Raw genomic sequence first — 19,748 nt, 5'->3', positions numbered from 1 at the left:
CCATAAAATGCCTGTTCTCATTTTCAGGTGACATTGTAAATAAGAAGCAGGCAGCTCCTGTAAATGTAAATGAATTTACTTGTCTTAGCAATAGGCTAAACAAGAAGTAGTGGACTCAAGTTCTACACTGTTTTGTTTTGAGTGCAGATATATAACAAACCTACATTTGTAAGCTGCACTTTCACAAAAGAGATCGTACTACAGGTTGGACCTCCCTGGTCTGTCACCCTCAGGACTTGACTGGTTCCTGATGAGTGTTTGTCAGGCCAGGGGAGGTCATTTTTGGACCTTGGCCTTCCAGCCAGCTCCCCACCTCTTGCAGGTGGCACTGCCCTCCTGGGATTTCCTAGACTGCCCAGCACCACACCGGCATTCCCAGCCCCACTGGGCAGCCACATGCCAAGTCTTCCATCCTCACTTGGCAGCCCTCCTGGCAAGTGTTTGACAGCCCCACCATCAGCTCCCTGCTGACAGCTCACTGCCCTGCTGGCCCCACAGGGACCCTTACTGCTGGCCCTCCACTGGGGGACTCTGGTCCTGCAACATCCATGGTCCTGTACAGTTCTTGCATGAGGTGGCCAAAAAAAAAAAAAAAAAAAAAAAAAAAAAACTATTTCTTATCTTTTCTACTGTTATTATTATTATTACAAAAAATTAAGTGAACACTGTACACTTTGTACATAATTTGTTGGGCAAAAGTCAACATGGTTTCTGTAAAAGGAAATCATGTCTTACTAATCAATTAGAGTTCTTTGTAGGGGTCAACAAACATATGAACAAGGAGGATCCAGAAGATACAGTATACAGGCAGTCCCCGGGTTACATGAATCCGACTTACATCGGATCCCTACTTACAAACGGGGTGAGGCAACCCCGCACTAGCTGCTTCCCCCCAGCAGACCAGGGAGATGTGAAGCTAGTTCCCCCCCCCAGCAGACCAGGGAGACGCGGAGTGGCTTTTCTCAGCAGACACCTCAGCTTGAGAATAAAGGACTGAGGGAAGTGAGGTGTGGGAGAATAAAACTGAGCTCTGGAGAAATGTTTGGCTAGAGTTTCCCCTACAATATGTACCAGTTCCGACTTACATACAAATTCAACTTAAGAACAAACCTACAGTCCCTATCTTGTACGTAACCCGGGGACTCCCTGTACTTAGATTTCCAGAAAGTCTTCGGCAAGGTCCCTCACTAAAGGCTCTTACTTTATCTAAGTTGTCATGGGATAAGAGGGAAGATCCTTTCATGGATTGAGAACTGGTTAAAAGACAGGAAACAAAAGTTAAGAATAAATGGTAAATTTTCAAAACGGAGAGGGGGTCCCCAAAGGTCAGCCCTCGGACCAATCTTACTCAACTTTTTTATAAATGATCTGGAGAAAGTGGTAAACAAGTGAGGTGGCAAAGTTTGCAGACTATTCTAAACTACTCTAGATAATCTGCTTTGATCTTAACTGCGAAGAACCTCAAAAAGATCTCAGCAAATTAAGTGATTAGGAAACAAAATGTCAAATGAAACTTAATGTGGATAAATGTAAAGTAATGCACACTGGAAAAAATAACCCAACTGTACATACAATATGATGGGGGCTAATTTAGCTACAACTAATCAGGAGAGAGATCTTGGGAGTCACCGGGGATAGTTCTCTGAAGACATCCACGCAGTGTGCGGCGGCAGTCAGAAAAAAGCAAACAGGAGGTTAGGAATCATTAAAAAAGGGATAGGGAAGAAGACAGAGAATATCTTATTGCCCTTATATAAATCCATGGCATGCCCACATCTTGAATACTGCACACAGATGTGGTCTCATCTCAAGAGAGATATACTGGCATTAGAAAAAGTTCAGAAAAAGGCAACTAAAATGATTAGGGGTTTGGAATGGGTCCCATATGAAGAGAGATTAAAGAGACTGGGACTTTTCAGTTTGAAAAGAGGAGACTAAGGGGGGATATAATAGAGGTATATAAAGTCATGAGTGGTGTGGAGAAAGTGATTAAGGAAAAGTTATTTACTTGTTCCCAGAATATAAAAACTAGGGGCCACCAAATGAAATTAATGGGCAGCAGGTTTAAAACAAACAAAAGGAAGTTTTTCTTCACACAGCGCACAGTCAACCTGCGGAACTCCTTGCCTGAGGAAGTTGTGAAGGATAGGACTATTACAGGGTTTAAAAAAGAGCTAGATAACCTCCATGAATTTAAGTCCATTAATGGCTATTTGCCAGGATTGGTAAGGAATAGTGTCCCTACCTTCTGTTTGTCAGAGGTTGGAGAAGGATGGCAGAAGAGAGATTACTTGATCATTACCTGTTTGATCATTACCTCTGAGGCACCTGGCATTGGCCACTGTTGGCAGACAGGATACTGGGCTGGATGGACCGTTGGTCTGATCCTTTATGGCCATTCTTATGTTGTAACAAACCAATATATAAAAAATGTGGACTAAAATTCAAAAATATTTATAAATTTAAATTGATTAAAACTGTTACACTAATAGCATTTCAAACTAAAAATCTCAATCATAATCTAGTCAATATTTTTTGAATGATTTAGCTGTGATGGACTGCCCTTTTAATTAAAATTTCAACATTGTCCAGCCCAATCTCTCTCCAATCTGCAATTTGGGATTCCCTTACCTTGAACTCCATGTGATCAATAGAAATATGCTCAGACAAAGTCTAAAAAATGTTAGAATATTGAGGAGTGGCTGAAATTGAATGTGGAAAATTAAAAAGTAAAGGATTTCAGGTTAGTGGAGGTTGGTAAAGGAAAAGGGAGGAGGATGAAAGTTGAAAACTGAAGCGAGCCAAGATAATTATAGCTTGGGAGTTATAATTTGAGCTTTGTTTATTGAAAAGATACTGGTCACTGCAGATGAAGGGAAGACAGGTAAGACTCCAACTGCTAACAAGAACTTCACTATGGCAGTGTTAAAAGTAGTGGCAAGGATGGTTACTACAAATACCTAATTTCTACTGAACTGCAATAATTCCTATCCTATAATGAGTATCTTCAGAGATGTACATTTGTCCACTCATTTTATATATTAGTGGGCATAGCTGGTTCAATCCTAGACTAAGTTGGGTTGGGCAATAAAAAAAAAAAAAATGGCCACGCACCAGGGTTAGTTCCTAGCGGGCCGCAACCAATATATTTATCTGCAGTTCTACAGGTACAGGCAATCACAGCCAATCTGAGTGGCGGAAAGCAGCACAGCCTGGGACACCACTTCCTGTCGCTCCCATTAGCTGCGTATGGTGATCTACAGTAAATGAGCACTGGGATCAGCCAATACCTGTAGAGGCACAGGTGAAATATGGAGCTGGGAGCTCACCAAGGACTATTCCTGCAGACTGGATCTGGTCTGCATGCCAGAATTTACCCATACCCGCTCTAAGCCAACACCAGAGTATGCACACACAGCTGTATGTACGCACATGCATGCTAAAGCTTGTAGTTTTGTAAGTCAGACAGTTTTTACCATAACATCTTCATTCACATGCTAAGCTGTATTACAGATTGAACTTCCCTGATCTGGCACCGTCAGGCCCTGAGCAATCCTGAATGAGGGGATTTGCAAGACTAGAAGAGTTCCCTTCCCTGATGGCCCCCAGGTAGGGCCCCTGCCTGGCCTGCTGTTGCCCAGCCATCCAGGGCTCCCCGGGGCCAGAGCTGCACAGCTGGGGCTGTCTCTCCCACCCTGCCACTGTGGCCAGAATACCCTGCTGCACTGCCTGGTCTCCCTTCCCCAACATGAGGCTCCCAGCTAAGTGGCTGGCCCCCTGCTGTGCTCCTGCCCCACAGTCTGACTTCTCTTCACTTTGGCTCTCCGGTCCAGGAACATCAGGGAAGTACAACATGTAGTAGTTTGCTTGAACTGATTCCATTTTATAAATAAAATCCTCATCCTCAGTTTATATTTGTAAGTTCTGACTTCCAATTTCTGCCTCATATTAGCACTAGAGACTGTATTGTGCCACTTGTTTATTAGTACTAGAGACTAAAGAACTAAGTCACATAATGCCCATTTTCCCTTTTTGCTCTTCCCTTTTTGGCTACTCAAAGGAAATAAGCTACATTTGACATTCATTAGTCTAATCTTTCTCTCAATTTTTGTTAGTCTCTAAGGTGCTGCAGACCATTCTTAGTCTGCAACTGGAAAAACTTAAACAAACATGGCTACCCTTCTGAGACTTACCTCAAAAGCAGTTTGTCATGTGTAGAGTTGGAGGAGGGGAAGCAAAGGGCATAATCAGATTCAAAACTGTTCATTAAAGACTCCTACACTACTACTGCATGTGAAACAAGTTTTTAAAAAGCAATGCTGCTTAGCAACATGAGATGCGTCACATGGATATAGCAGCCCTGGAGTTACAATTTCTATTTATAAAACTTACTAGACAAAATATTAAGACTAAGATGTGCCAAAACAGATAGCTGATCCCTTTATTCCAATATTCTGTATCCATCAGCAACAAAAACGTAATGCATAATATGAAAGTGAAAACCCTGTCTCCTCATAATGCATATATAGGCAGTTGTGTAATACTGTACGTGCAAGGGAAAAAAAATCTTGTTGACTTTCAAAAGGAACAAGCTATGCTCTGAAGTGCACGATTTTTATTACTCTTATCCTAGCTAGGATAGCAAAGAGTGATTTAGAATTCCTAATTCCTAGTTTAGGGAAGGAAATGTATCTATGATGTATTTCAATTTAATCAGTCAGATAATATGCAATTTTTCACACTGGAATGTGATTAGGGCCAAGATAATATTACATTTTAAAGAGTTCCGCCAGAATTATTATGAACGCCATGTTGTCAGCATCTTGTTTTTACAGTCTCCTTGCAAATTACTATGGTTCAGTCAACTGTGGATGATAATCTCCTCCTGGCAACTACTGGAAAGGCAATTTCTATTTTCCTCAGTTTAATATCATTTGGTAACTGAAAATATCACCAAAAACATGAATAAAACAGCTCTATGTACAGTTTCAGTACATACGATTCAGCCATTTTTAAAAAACAAAGCTATTTTCAGTATGTCAGAGGATTTAATTAGTACAGGTTGAACCTCTTGGCTGTGTCTAGACTGGCAAGTTTTTCTGCAAAATCATCTGCTTTTGCGGAAAAACTTGCCAGCTGTCTACACTGGCCGCTTGAATTTCCGCAAAAGCACTGACGATCTCATGTAAGATTGTCAGTGCTTTTGAGGAAATACTATGCTGCTCCCGTTCGGGTAAAAGTCTTTTTCCGAAAAACTTTTGTGCAAAAGGGCCAGTGTAGACAGCAGAGAGTTGTTTTCCGCAAAAAAGCCCCGATCATGAAAATGGCGATCGGGGCTTTTTTGCGGAAAAGCGCGTCTAGATTGGCCACAGACACTTTTCCGCAAAAAGTGCTTTTGCAGAAAAGCGTCCTGCCAATCTAGACGCTCTTTTCTGAAAATGCTTTTAACAGAAAACTTTTCCGTTAAAAGCATTTCCAGATAATCATGCCAGTGTAGACGTAGTCCTCTAGTTCAGCACTTTTAGGACCTCAGCAGTGTTGAATAGAGATGTCAACATGTAGTCGACTACATGATTAACCAATAAGCCTGGACTTATCGGTTAATTTTGTTGACCACATGCACTACCCTCTTGCTGCCTCTATATCAGAGACAGCAAAGAGGTGGGGGGAGCAAGAGCTGACACCCGTGAGGAGCTGGCTTTAAGCAAGCTCCCCACCAGCACCAGATCTGCCTGCCCCTCCACCTCCATGCTGCTGCCTCTGATAGAGGTGCAGTGGCACAGAGCGGAAGGAGGGCAGACTGGAGCCAATGCGCGCAGGGAGCCGGCTTTCAAGCAGGCTCCTTATATGTGCTGGTTCCGCAGACCCTCTCCTCTCTTGCTGCTGGGGCAGGCAAGAGCCAGTTTAAAAGCTGGTTCCCTGCTCTTCCCCCACCCCACATCAGTTCTGCAGTGTATCAGAGGCAGCAGCATGAGGTGGCAGACAGCCAGTCTGCATAGGGAGCTGGTTTTTAAGCTGACTCCCTGGCTCCTGCCTCTAATAGAGGCAGTAGCGCAGGATGGCAGGGGGCTCCCTGGGTGTGGGGCCGGGAGCGCATTGGCTGCCAGCACTACCCCCAGGGACTATGTAATAGTTGGTAAATGCTAAGATTTCATGCAGTTACATGACTATCTAATTACACGCTAACATCCCTAGTGCAGAACCAGGTAAATTAGGGGTAAATTAGAGCTAAATAACAGCAGAGAACACTAAGAGCTAGGACTGGTGGCTGTAAACAAACTATGGCACTGCAGGAAACTTGGATGTCCACTTATCATGGATGTGGCTATTTAATTAAAATCATGTCAGAGCACAGATGTTGCAAGCCTAGAGTGCCAGATTAGAGAGGATCAACCTGTATTCACCAAATTCACGTTACAAGTCAGTTTTGAGGTATGAGGCTTAAACAAGAACTAAAGACTTTATTATTATTGTGTACAATTTAAAATAAAATATTGAAATATCTACACAATAGCATTTTTATTGTACTAACAGGTTACAAAATACCAACAACAAAAATGAAACTATTTCACATCAAAATCCTTAAGACCTAGGAAGCTTACTCTTCAAGCATAAATGGAATTTTGATGCTGCAGAGGAAGTAGTTGAGATCCTGGAAAGGAACCCCAGGAAAACCTACTACAGGTTGAACCTCACTGATCCAGCACCCTTGGGACCTGATTGGCTCCAAACGAGGGGATTTGCTGGACCAGGAGAAGTCTCTCCTCTCCTAGTCCATGCTAAACCACTGCCTCTGCCCTCCCACTCCAGGCTTGGGCTCCAGCCCAGCCATCACTCCCTGGGCTGGAGCTCTCCAGGTCCCACTGACCCCACTGCTGCTGGGGCCAGAGCTGCACAGCCTAGGCTGTAGCTTCTTGGCTGCCACTGGGCTGGAGTTATATGGCCAGTGCCAGCTCCCTGCTACTGCCCGGTTACTGGGGCCAGGTCTCCCAGCTGCACCACCTGCCCCCACCCCCACAGGGCTTCCAGCTGAGTCACTGGCCCCCCACCACAGTTCTCCCTTGTGGCCAGACCTCCCTTTACCTGGACCAGAGAGTCCCAATTAAGGGTACATCTACTACAGATTTTCTATGAGACAAAGCAATCCACTTACTCTGTCTCATTTTCCCATCTATAAAACTGGAGTTAATTCATCCCATAGAGAAGCTGTGAGGACAAATTCATTACATCTTCAGATTCTGTACTAACAGGAGTTATGTATGTATATAACCATATTTGCCTTTAGATGCAATTAGAAAAAAGAGTTCTTGTTCTGGTAAGCTAACAGAATAAATACAGTCAACTCTGCTATAAATTTCTACTGAAGAGCTCACCGGAAATACATAAAATACTGATTTAAGGGAAAACAGAACTAAGATAACTAATGAAAAGAAAATGGGCAAAATAGTGTTACTTAACTTTTCGTTACTAAGCCTTGCCTACCTTTACTTTACACATTACTTGTAAATGTGAAGAATTTAAAACAATACTTTGAACTATTCATGTGTTCAGTATTACACAAATTAACTCTCAAACTAACCAATTTTGAGTTGACAGTTTTAGACATTACTAATTCTTAGGACAGACAGTGCTGCGCGCGCACACATATATTTAGGTATTGACAGGTTTGTTGCACACCCTAATTATTCTTCTATAACTATTTGTTACATCACAGAACAGATATTCTAAAATGTAATTACAATGGTAGGAATATTTGTATTGATCTCTCCCAGTTAAGTTTACCAGTTTTTACAGTTTTGCCATTTAACAGACTTAAAAGTATGCTTCCAAAATTAGCAGATTCCTTTTAATTTACAAGATGTATATTTACAAGAGCTTTACAAAATAAACACCAAAAAAACCTTTACAAGGTAACTTCATTAACTTATTTACTCTCACATTTTGGAAGCAAACCAAACACTTCGGAAACACTTTTGTGAAGCAAGAGGTTTTTAATACCAAAAAGGATTTTGTTTACCTGCTTTTGAGGAAAAGAAAAAGCCTCCTTCCCTAGCGTGTGGAGAACAACATGATGCTGTCCTTCTAAAATAAGCTGCTTGTTGTCTTCCACAACATACGCCTAAATATAAAGTTGACAAACATACAGTATTTCTTAAGTTTCTTGCAAACCTCAAAAGCTATCAAACAACACTTCTATTTTATAATATAAACTCTAGAAGTGACAATGACCTTGCGTTCATACTACCTTTTAATATTTTCCAGATTCAGAAAAGTATGAATAAAGGAATCACTTCACCTTCCAATTAAGTGTATTTACTTTGCAGTAGAAAGCTAAGGAGCTAATTAATAAATCTCATAGAATAGTCCTCTGTGATGCCTTAATTTTTCTAATTCAAGGGACTGTAAAGAGTTGGGTATGCAGTGTTTCACAAAAATAATTAACAATAAAATTCACTAAAAAATCTCAAGTGAACTATGTAAAAAAAATCTCAGGATATTCTGTAGATAGTTTTATTTAAATCAGTTTTGCTCCACTGTGACATTGTGGTATATTTTCGAATTATTTCCGTAATAATAAAAGATTACCAAGTGAAGTAGTGCATAGTTGACATTGCAGCATAAATTCCTGGTTTAACTATACAATTCAATGCAGCTCTGCTGCACGAGTCACAGGACTGCTCAGCAGTTCGTTTCACAAAGCCATTTAATGCATGATACTTCAAATCACACCTACCAAAGCCTTACAACTTTGTTATATTAAATATTTTTAGAGAGATTTCTGCAAGTATCTAGCAGCATCTAAACTGCTATTAGGGTAGTTTTCCAATATTAGATTTTGCTGTCTTGGAGCGCAAGACTCCCACTGAAGTCAGATCTTAGATGAACACATTGGAAACTTTAGGAGGAAGACAGTTATTTCATTTCAAATAAAAGGAATTTTGAATCAGACTTCTTTTGTCATTCTCTTAGTTTGGAACACCATTGCGTATCAGCTGTTACAAGAGTCAACATTTTGAAAATGGGAAAAATGTGCAAACTCAAAAGTGTTGCCACCTCCCTCTAGCCAGACACTTCATAAACATAATTGACGACTCAAAAGAGCTGGAAACAGACCTCAGGACTCAAATACAATGAAGACAATTTCAACTACTTTGTCTTTCAAAAACACTCCAAAAGTGCCTTGTTACACACTAACAGCAAGTGGGCTCTGTGTTACCTTGTAATGGCTGGACCACATACAGTATTTTATGGCTCTGCTACTGCCTCTGTAGTAAGAGGTCATGTTTTTGTACCCCAAATGATAGAGGTGGGTGTTTCTATGTCCAAAAGCGTCAAGCTGAGTTCCTACAGAATCGCACATGGGGGCATTGTAACATTTAGTATCCTGTTTGTTACCACAATCTGTCCCCAGAGCCAGGAAGAGACACTCTAAACCAGGAATCGAGCTGTGTTCTCCTACTGTCTATACATGTCTCGCAAGTATGGGCTAGTCCACAGCAGAAAACAGCAGGCTTTTACCCTCAGCAGTTTCTCCCATAACTGAAGTAAGAAACGTATGGTGCTTTGCAGAGTGGAAACGTACAGAAACTAGTGTACAGGCTCCCGAATAAATGTGGGAATTTTATACTGCCAAACAGAATATAGATTTACTGCTATGTGGACATATTTTTCATGTTTATGCTTGGAAGCTGCAGCCACCCCTTTAAAAAGAGTGGGGCATTCCTTCAAAGAAATCCTCTAATGTGAGCAAAGTGTAGGAGACTCTCCTTGTGTGCTCAGAGTTAAAGGTTCTGCCTGGGTAAAGGCTCAAAGAGATCAGGATTTAATTTACTATTTTTGCAAAAAGCAAGCCTCATGAGGCCTGAGGTCATCATGAGAAAACAGGCATATACGGAGGGGACAGGATCTCTCAATTATAAAGCTAATCACAACATTTAGACATAATAAAAAGATTCCTGATTATTCACTGTTCTAGTAGTAACTTTCACTACTGTCCCAAAGGTGGTTTCAATTAATTTCTTGTTTCCAGCCAAACTAAACTTTAATGAAAACAAAATGTAATATTTGTCTGGAAAATTAGCTATACATCTAAAGAACACTACATTAGTCCTAAACATCTTATCTGCTTTTGTTTTCTACTAATCATGTTTCATAATCAACTATTTTATGGATGAGTAAAACAGACCATACATACCTTCCAGAGAACAACAATATTTAAATCCACCTCACTACACTTTTGTATCAATCTGACTGCCTTGTCAAAAGACAGTTTTGCAGCTCCTTGAGACATATTAGATTGTGTGTGCGTTCTTTTTAATTCACAGGATAAGCTTCTGAAAAAAAAGTCTGCACATGGACTAGCTGAACTGATTATCTGTAAGAAAATAACACATTTTGCTTTCAGAACATGCAACAAGCGGATTCAAGTTTGTTCTATGAAGCTATTAAGAAAAAAAGTAATGGAGATGGTCCAGTTCTCTCTCATGACCAAGGAGGGATGGAAGGGTTATTCCCACTATTCCAAATGATAGCCTGTTCTGTGAGTCTATTATTGTTTGGGACACCAACTGGCTTGAACAGTAACATCTGTCAGCTAAATATATTTAAAAGCCATTAAACTGATTTTTTAAATATTTCTATTACAGCAACATCTTGAGGGCTCAATAGACTAGGATTTCCTATCCTAGGCACTCAACTGCTTACAACCTACATAGTAAAAAACACGGAGGGAAGGGAAAGAAGTGAATTGCTCAGTTCCACAAAACAAAAGCAGGGTCAGAAACAGAATCTAAGTCTCCAGATTTTCCACTATCCTATCTATTGGATCGTGCTGCCTCCCATATTGTCTATGTTCACATGTTTATTACATCTATGTACAATGAGGAAGCAAGGAGAAAAAACTAAGGTACAAAAATTTGTGTTTTTAAAATAGTAACAGATATGAAGTGTCAAGATAACTGTCACATATGGAGAGGTATTTCTTGGTCAAGAAAGGCTTTGACTGGGTCACATGCATAAGATAAGTATTTAACACTGAAAGAATACTGCAAAAGTGCATTAAGTTGTACCACTACACATACCTGCTCATCTCCAAACACAATGTCTGCAAATGTATAATTCTCTAAAGGACAAAGAAAAAAGGTATCACTTCATCTGTATGAAAAGTCAGAACAGGAGCACTTAAGTGTCATGGAAGTCACAAACTTTTGAAAATCCAACCCAAAACTAAATGTCCAATAAAATTAAGTGAACCTACCTCCAGAATTTTTGCATCTTACTGCTTTAAAGCATAACTTTCCTCTCTCTCTGTTGGCAAGTTTATAATCTGAAAGAAAGATGTTGCAATAATGTCTCTTCCATTGATCTAGATACCTATATGGTCTCAACTACCACAGCACCTCCCAAATCCAGTCTTTGCAATCTGTAAAAGCCTGATGCACATAGGAGACTGAGTATTTAGAAACTGCTTTATAAATCAATATTGTTCAAGTTACTTGATTCAACTATTGACTATAATAGAATTTACTTAACTTGGATTCTATTTCATATTTGCTAGCAGATACAGAGAATCTATCCTGCTACAATTATCTGGTATGCTGATGACCTTAGTCAGTGAATGAAAGACTTCCATTTGCAGACTACCACCAATTATTTCTAACTTGGAGTAAGAAGAACAGGTATTGGAAAGGAAACAATTACATTTCATGAGAGGTACATTACATTATATGAAGCGTCTGACTGGTCTCACCAGCAATTCTAGTGCAACAAGAAGCCCAGGTGTCTGGACTCATGTTCAAATATGTCCATGTACAGATATGGATAGAGCAAATTTGTATAAACTAAAGGAGATTAAATTAACAATACATAAATAGATAACTGATTAAGTGCCATTCTACCACTATGGAGAAATAGATTAATGATAAATAGAAATAATATAACAGACAGCAAAGCAGATGGAAGACTGAAAGAACCTGCAAAGTAAACTTCACTAGTCAACCAATCCAAACAGGCAGGTTGAACTCCCAGTGGAAAGATGGATTTTTAGTTTGTTGGTCATGCAAAAGTGTCTTTATTACAGTGACAAATTACAATTTCTGAAATGATAAAAAACAAAAGAATGTTTTTAAGGAGAAAACGTAAGTAGATTTAAATAGTGTAATCGGATGCCTTCTCTCCTAAAATGTAAGTGTTCTTTGCCAAAGAGAACAATGACCTCATAAACATACAAACCTTTGTTTTCAGAGACATTTACAGCTTTCTGTAACATCCAGTGCTTGCTATTACTTGATACTTGTACTATATGAAATTCTTTAACACCAGCTTCACTCTAAATAAGAAAGAGAAAGTTAAATGTGACTATCAATTTTTTATTCTAAAAATGAAGAGCCCCTTTCAAAATCTATGAGATTTGGCAGCTTCAGCATCTTGGGGCAGCAGGCCTTACTCCATATCTAGGTATACCTATATTACAAAGAACCCACAACAGATTGGAATGCCGTTGTGCTAGACATTGCACAAAGACAAGTAAGCCCCTGCCCTGCAGAGCCTTCAAAGTAAATAATCAGTTAAGAGAAAGGATGGAAAAGAAATAGGCATGGAGAGGTGAAGTGAGCAGTCCAAGGTCACAAAGCAGAACAGCAGCAGAATTTGTAACTGAATCCAGGCCTTCAGACTCAGTCCGTTTTTCTATTCACTGGGGCTGCGTCTTGACTGGCAAGTTTTTCCGCAAAAGCAGCCGCTTTTGTGGAAAAACTTGCCAGCTGTCTACACTGGCCACTTGAATTTGCGCAAGAACAGTGACGATCTAATGTAAGGTTGTCAGTGTTCTTGCGCAAATACTATGCCGCTCCCGTTTGGGAAAAAGCCCTCTTGCGCAAAGGGCCAGTGTAGACAGCTAAAAACTGTTTTTCGCAAAAAAGCCCCGATGGCAAAAATGTCCATTGGGGCTTTTTTGCGCAAAACCGCGTCTAAATTGGCACGGACGCTTTTCTGCAAAAAGTGCTTTTGTGCAAAAGCGTCCGTGCCAATCTAGATGCTCTTTTCCGCAAATGCTTTTAACGGAAAAACTTTTCAGTTTGAAGCATTTGCGGAAAATCATGCCAGTCTAGACGCAGCCTAGGATACTAACTGTAGACATCATGATATGGATAAAAGTCACATGGACCAGAAGCCCACAACCAATGTTTTTAATCAACTTTCAGACTTAATTCTGCCTAATAACTTATGTTTTTCTTAACACTTCCCAGAATAAAAACATTCTGTTCAAATCAATGTCATCTACAGAATTAATTTAACAAGTTTTATATGATGCTGTGGAAGCCTTCTGAGGTCAGAATTTCCACCTCATATGCTGCTTTATTGATAACTGCTCCACTAATGTTAACTTTAGAAGCCAGCCAAAAGAACACCAACAAACGTGCTTGAGCATATAAAATATTTACATAGTTCGGCAATTCAACTATCACCCAACTGTTTAAAAATTCATCAGTAAGGATTCTATTATTTTATTTAACCTGAGGTGGTGGGGCTTGGGCTTCATCCCCAGGTCCCAGCAAGTCTTGGCAACTCCATTTAAAAGGGGGTCTCAACCCATTTTGGGGTCCCAACCCATAGTTTGCAAATGGCTGCTGTAGATTATTAGTTACAACAGTTTATATGTTGGTCATAGAACATCTTTAAAAATTGAAGCAAAAGAGGCACTTACTGACTCCTACCCGAAAGATCAGGTTTCAAATGAGCAGAATGTAAACCACAATTGGTTCATATCCTGGGTTGTGCTCAGCCAGGGGAGTAAAGCAGCAAAATACTGCAAGCACTAAGACCTAGTAAGGGTACAGAGCAAAAGAGCAGCTCTCCCAGATTCCTTTCACCTGCTGCCACCCTCCCCCCTTCACAATGAATACTAGCACAGCCTCAGAAGCAGTGATACTGTGAACAAGAGTTAAATGCTATGTGATCAGCACACTTACAAGTGTCCATATACCAGATGTACAACAGAGCCACCCAAAAAAACCCATTCAGCAGTTTCTTATCCTGACCCAAACTCTAAATGTTGGCTTGTAACAATAAAGTAGATTTTGGGTTATTTAATATCGTGTGGAAAGACTACGAACATAGCTACAGATCATGCCAAGCTACTGAAGCAACTTCAATTGGGGAGGACCTACCAGTTTGAGAATTTGGCTATTAGGTATAAGCAAGTATCAGACTCAGAATCCAAGTTTATAATGTGGAACTGAATATTTTTTTATTTAAAGCTAGCAACAAAGTTTGTATGATAGAATGAAGGCTTAGATATGCCATTCAGAGCTAGTTATCCATGCTTTGCCTCAAGAATGTATGTACTGTATTTTACAGTACACAGACTTTTAAGCCAAATAAAAATTGACATCTATAACATTTCTTAAAGAATATGGGAGAGGGTGGGGTGGGGGGGGGGGAGAAGAGAGGAATCACAATGGAACTTATCTACAATGAACTTTGATTTAGTGAAATTCAGCTTGTATTTGAAGAGTCTTAAAAAATTCCAATGGATTTTATTGAGCAAGTTTCACTTAGAACTTTTATAATAAAGCTGTATGCAATTTTTTAAAATTTAACTAGACAAATTTCACATTAAGCCTTGGTCTACAATAACTCCCCTTATTAGAAATAACTCTCCTTATTTTGAAACAACAAGCAGAGCATCCACATTACCAAGCTCATAATAATGAAATAATGGAGTTATTATTACAGTTATTTCAAAATAAGTTTTCAAAATAATTTCCTAATGTAGACATGCCATAACATGCTATCAGTAGACCTAGCATATGCTTACAGAAACATATCAAGACATGCAGTAAGCGAGCAAACTTTGATAAGAGTATACAGGCAAAATAAAATCCTCTTTTCTAAACAGACTTACAGTATTGATATTTTCCACATCCACAAATACTAGCATATTGTCCCCTTTGCCTTCATCTTCAAAGGAATTACTTCTGCAGACAGTAGCTTGAACATTCAAAGATCGGCTGGTACAAATAACTGCAGTGTGTCTTAATACTCTATGACTAGAAAGAAAGTCACATTCTAAGTTGCAATCAGAGTTATCAGAAAAATTCTTAACAATTATGCTTTTATATTTAAAGACAGATGCAATCGGGCAATTAATTTGTTTCCAGCTCCCCCTGAGAAAACATTCTTTGATATATAGTTGTAGTTCTTGTATTTACATTCTACAGAACACTGAAACAGGTTGAGATCCAGACAGATGGAGAAAGAAAAAAAAAAACAAAACAACTTTATAGCTGCTAGTCCTAAATTTTAAAAGCATTACTTTAGCACTAAAACAACTCAGCACTGATGAACAAAACATGTTAATTATTTTGGTGCCCTAAATTTCCTTATAACCAGTGTTCCCTCTAAGATTTTCCATCCATGAGCAGAGTGACTTTTCTCTTGTGCCCTAATATGAGGTCATATGCGCTTGTTCGGATGTGTGCTACTGTGGCACCTAAGTTATAACCCTCCTCCTTCTCCCCCTCTGCTGCCATGTCTCTAATCCTCCCCTTGCCCTATCTACGCCCCTGGTGCCTGCTACTGCCTCCCCACCCCCCACTCACTTCCCTCAGCCCTCCTGGTACCTGCCCTTCTCACTCCCCTCCTGGGACTTGCCACACTTCCCCCTCCTCTGACCCCTGCACTGGCCCTTCCCCGCTGTGCCCACTCCTCCTCTAGCTCCCTCCTCATCCCCTCTCCTGACACCTACCTCTACCCACCTGCCCTGCCTCTCTTCTCTGCCTTCTAGTGCCTGTCCCTCCCTAACGTCTGCCCTTCTGCTCACCCCCACAATTCCCCTGATGCCTCCCCTTTCCCTCACTGCCCCTGCTCCCCTTGCCCTTTTCCTCTCCGGTGCCCACCCGCTTACCACCCTCTGCCCCAGTTCTCCTCATGCTCCTCTGGGCCCTCACACAACTTGCTCCAAACCCTACCTTCCTCATACCCATCCCTCCTTTCAATCCCTCTTCTGGCACCCACTCATCCCTCTTGTCCCATTGCCCCTCTCCCAGCATCACACTGTCCCCTCCCCTCTCCACTGAAACCTTCCCATCTTTTCCCCTGCCACTGCTCTTCCTGCCCTTTCTCCTCTTGGCTCTCCAGCATTTGTCTCTCCTCCACCCTGCACCTTGCTTCTCCTGCCCTAGCCCCCTCCACTCCCCTCAGCACAAGTCCCTTTCTCTCTTCACCCCCAGCTTCCCTATAGTTATTGCTTGCCCCTTACCTTACCTTCTGCCATCCTGACACTTGCACCTGCCAGGCAGGGCAGCATGGTGGGTGGTTGCTCTGTGGGCCAGGGCTGGAGCCAGGGCCATGGTGCTATTTTTAATAGAGCAGCCCTGGCCTAGGGAGCAGCTGCACAGTTGCCCGAGCTCCAGCCCCAGCACATGGGGCAGCACACCCCATGTGCCAGGACTTGAGCTGGGGCAACTGTGCAATTTTTAGCACTGTGGTCCCAGCCCCAGCAGCTGCCACGCAGCCGGTGCTCCAGCTACTCCCAGGGAATGGGCCATGCAGCAGGAGGCTGCCCCATATTCTGGGAATGGAGTTGGGCCACGGTATTATTTTCAGTACCACAGCCCAGGCTCCAGTTCTGGCAGCCACGACTCAGGTGGTGAGAGAAGCAGCTTTGGAGAGCCACAAAGCTGCTCTTCTGTTAGATTTGGCAGGTCAACAGAACAGTGCTAGAGACTTTCTATGCTCTACATCTATAATACACGAGTAGTTCAGACTAAGGATGTTAAATAACAGTTAATTGACTAGTCGGTGCAATTTCCATTGACTACTCAACTAGTCGATAGGTACTGCTGCATTCCTCCTTTTAAATGTACAAGAGCCTCTTCTGGGACTTGTACATTTCAAAGAAGGAATACAGAACTCCATGTGCAGCCCAGGGCTAGCAGGAAGTCCTGCTGACTCCGGGCTGTACGCAGCCTGCCAGCTTTGAAATGTACAAGAGAGGCTCTTATGCATTTCAAAGTGACAGCGCAGCACAGAGCCCGGAGTCAGCAGGGGACTCCCCAGCTGATCCTGGGTTCCGCAGAAATACCGTGCTGGAGCCTGGGATCAGCTGGTGACTCCCTAGCTGATCCCAGGACCAGCTGTGTGGCACTGCCGTTTTGAAGCGTCCAAGTGGCATTTCAAAGGGGCAGCACCACACAGCTGAGCCGGGGATCAGCTATTCAGTACTGCCCCTTTGAATGCCGCCTCGGCATTTCAAAGCAGCAGCGCTGCACAGCTGATCCCAGGCTCAGCTGTGCGGCACTGCCACTCTGAAGTAGCCCCTCCTCCCCCCGCTGCCTCTATATCAGATAGAGGCAGCATGGAGGCTTGGGGGGAATTGGCTAGTCAACTAACTATCCAATAACCATTTGCTTATTGGATAGTCTACTAGTCCTTAACATCCCTAGTTCAGATTCATTAATTCATCCTCAACGTCTATTTGAGGTAATGAAGTATTCTCACTTTTCAGATAGAGGCTGAGAAAGTGCATCAAGCCAAGAATACCAACAACATCTCTATACTGATTTGAAACTTCAAAAGGCAGCCAGGACATAAAAATTATGAAGGAGAAATACAGACAGAAAGGATTGGAAACACTGAATTCTCCTCTTTGATCTATGAGGAATAGCAGATGGGAATTATAGTTAGGTGAATGTACTGTTCACTAGAGACTCCTGAAGGCTCACTCCTACATTGTCTGAGAACAACTGAGGCATGATCAACTGATAGTGTGGTTCTTTAGAGCTTGTTCACAAAACACAGAACTCCCATTTCCTGCTACTCCTAAACAGTATTAGCCAGGACAGGGCTAAACCTGAGACACTGTGTAAGTCTCTCTGCAAAGCCTGAGGGGCAAGTTGAGGGGATAAGCTAATGCACTCTGAAAACCTGGGAGTGAACAATGGATGCAAATATGGTTTACCTCTATTTATAAGGAATAAAAAGGAATAAGGAATCTGGAGGGGTAATGGAGTAGAGGAGGCAGCCAAGCATTTTGTTGGTGGCTCCTTGTGGCAGATGTTCAATGCAGGAACTCTATGTGGCAGGGATACGTTTATCAAGTAATATGCACTGGAAATGTTTGCAAGGAAAATACACCTTATGGGAACTACAGAAGTAGGGGCATCCAACCTCCATCTTAAGCACCAGGAGCTCATCTTCTCCTCTCTGTACCATACAATTTGTTTCCAGATACTCCCAGGTATTAAAAAGACAATAAATGTGCAGCTTCATTAACCCACATCCAGGGCCTTGTTATTCTTCCACTGCAGACAACCTCTTTAAATAAATTTAAATTAATGGAGATTGCCTATCTCCTAGAACTGGAAGGGACCTTGAAAGGTCATCAAGTCCAGTCCCCTGCCTTCACAGCAGGACCAAGTACCATCCCTGACAATTTTTTTTGCCCCAAATCCCTAAATGGCCTCTGCAAGGACTGAACACACAACCCTGGGTTTAGCAGGCCAATGCTCAAACCACCCAGTCATCCCTCCCCCCTTCTTGCCTATATCAACCTCATTAGCTGCTATTTTTTAATTGGAAAGGAAGAAGAAAGTGAAAAGGCAGTGTGCGGGGGGGGGGGGGGGCGCTATTTGTTTTTTAATAGTAGTTGAAAAAATTAGCAAGTTGGAACTGTTGGCCAAGTTCTGAACTGAAAGCAAAACTTGCTTTAGGGTCTGATGTGAACAGAGCTTTCCTTTTATCCAATAGCAACCATTCCACCTACTCTCCTCCTATGACATCAAGAAACCCACAAACAAGAAGTAAATATGCTTCCATGGCAAACATCCATCTTCAAATACACTGTGCTTTACTAAGAATTCATAGAGGTTTATTTCATTTGTGAGCACAGTACTTTGCAATTTGTCTACTCAGTTTGACACTTTAAGTCAGAAAGTTAATCTAGCAAGCAATAAGCTCAGTGTGATAGCCACTATTGTTCATGCTTTATTTCATTACTGCAAAGTTAGACACCACTTCCCTTTTTATGAAACTTAGGTTAAATACCTCTGGACATATCTAAATACAATAGTGTCAAACAGTTTACTGGGTAAGACCTAATTTAGTTTGAAAAAGTTAGTTAAAAAAAAAAAAACTTACCACATTTTTGAGTGTTTTTTAATACTTTCATAGTAAAACAAAAAGTTTATTTCATGAACCCCTTCTTCATCTGGTCCATGTAACCACATTGGCAGCTGAACTGAAGCCCCAGGGAGGAGGACAGAGTCAGGAAGTGGGACATGTATCACTTCTGCCTGATTTCCAGTGCCAACCCCAAAGTCTATAGAAGAAGCTGATGATATCAGTGCTGTACATGCAGAGGTAGAATCTGTCACAACAGTCTTGTAAGCACTACAGTTTTCAGAGGCCGAGGGACTTAGTGGTGTTAGAAGAGCAGTATTTCCACCAAAAGTAAAAAATTCTGGATGTTTTGATACAACCTTCAATGCAGTAAGAGGACACTTGCTCACATTCACAAATTCTACATATGCTTTCCTGATTTCTCCACAGAGCAGTCCCGTAGGAAAATTTATAAAGAATACCTGCATTGGGGGGAGAGGGGGAAAAAAGGTTGATAATTTAATAGTAACAGATTTGTGAAAGTAACTTGAAGACACCATTATATTTATAATCTAATTTGTTAATGTTAAATTTAACAGTAAAGAGAGACGTGCTGCACTCTAGTAAATGAAGGAGTTTTTCTGTTT

At 41.3% G+C, this 19,748-nt stretch overlaps 1 protein-coding gene across 9 annotated transcripts in view; it reads right to left on the bottom strand.

Moving 5' to 3' along the window:
- Positions 1–19,748, bottom strand: part of TRAPPC8 (trafficking protein particle complex subunit 8) — a 102,777-nt gene that overhangs the window by 10,391 nt on the left and 72,638 nt on the right. For all 9 annotated transcript variants that reach the window (XM_075920773.2, XM_014568782.3, XM_075920768.2 and 6 more), the window contains 7 exons: positions 19,141–19,583; positions 14,906–15,050; positions 12,232–12,328; positions 11,258–11,326; positions 11,082–11,122; positions 10,196–10,375; positions 8,018–8,119 (listed from right to left, as the gene is read on the bottom strand). In XM_075920773.2, coding sequence (XP_075776888.2) covers positions 8,018–8,119; positions 10,196–10,375; positions 11,082–11,122; positions 11,258–11,326; positions 12,232–12,328; positions 14,906–15,050; positions 19,141–19,583 — 1,077 coding nt within the window. The remainder of the gene's footprint in view (positions 1–8,017; positions 8,120–10,195; positions 10,376–11,081; positions 11,123–11,257; positions 11,327–12,231; positions 12,329–14,905; positions 15,051–19,140; positions 19,584–19,748) is intronic.

This window comes from Pelodiscus sinensis, chromosome 2 (assembly GCF_052426305.1).
Source record: "Pelodiscus sinensis isolate ZL-2025 chromosome 2, ASM5242630v1, whole genome shotgun sequence".
In the NCBI taxonomy this organism is placed as follows: Eukaryota; Metazoa; Chordata; order Testudines; family Trionychidae; genus Pelodiscus; species Pelodiscus sinensis.
The sequence above is the reverse complement of the archived record's forward strand: the minus strand, read 5'-3'. Positions and strand labels throughout refer to the sequence as shown.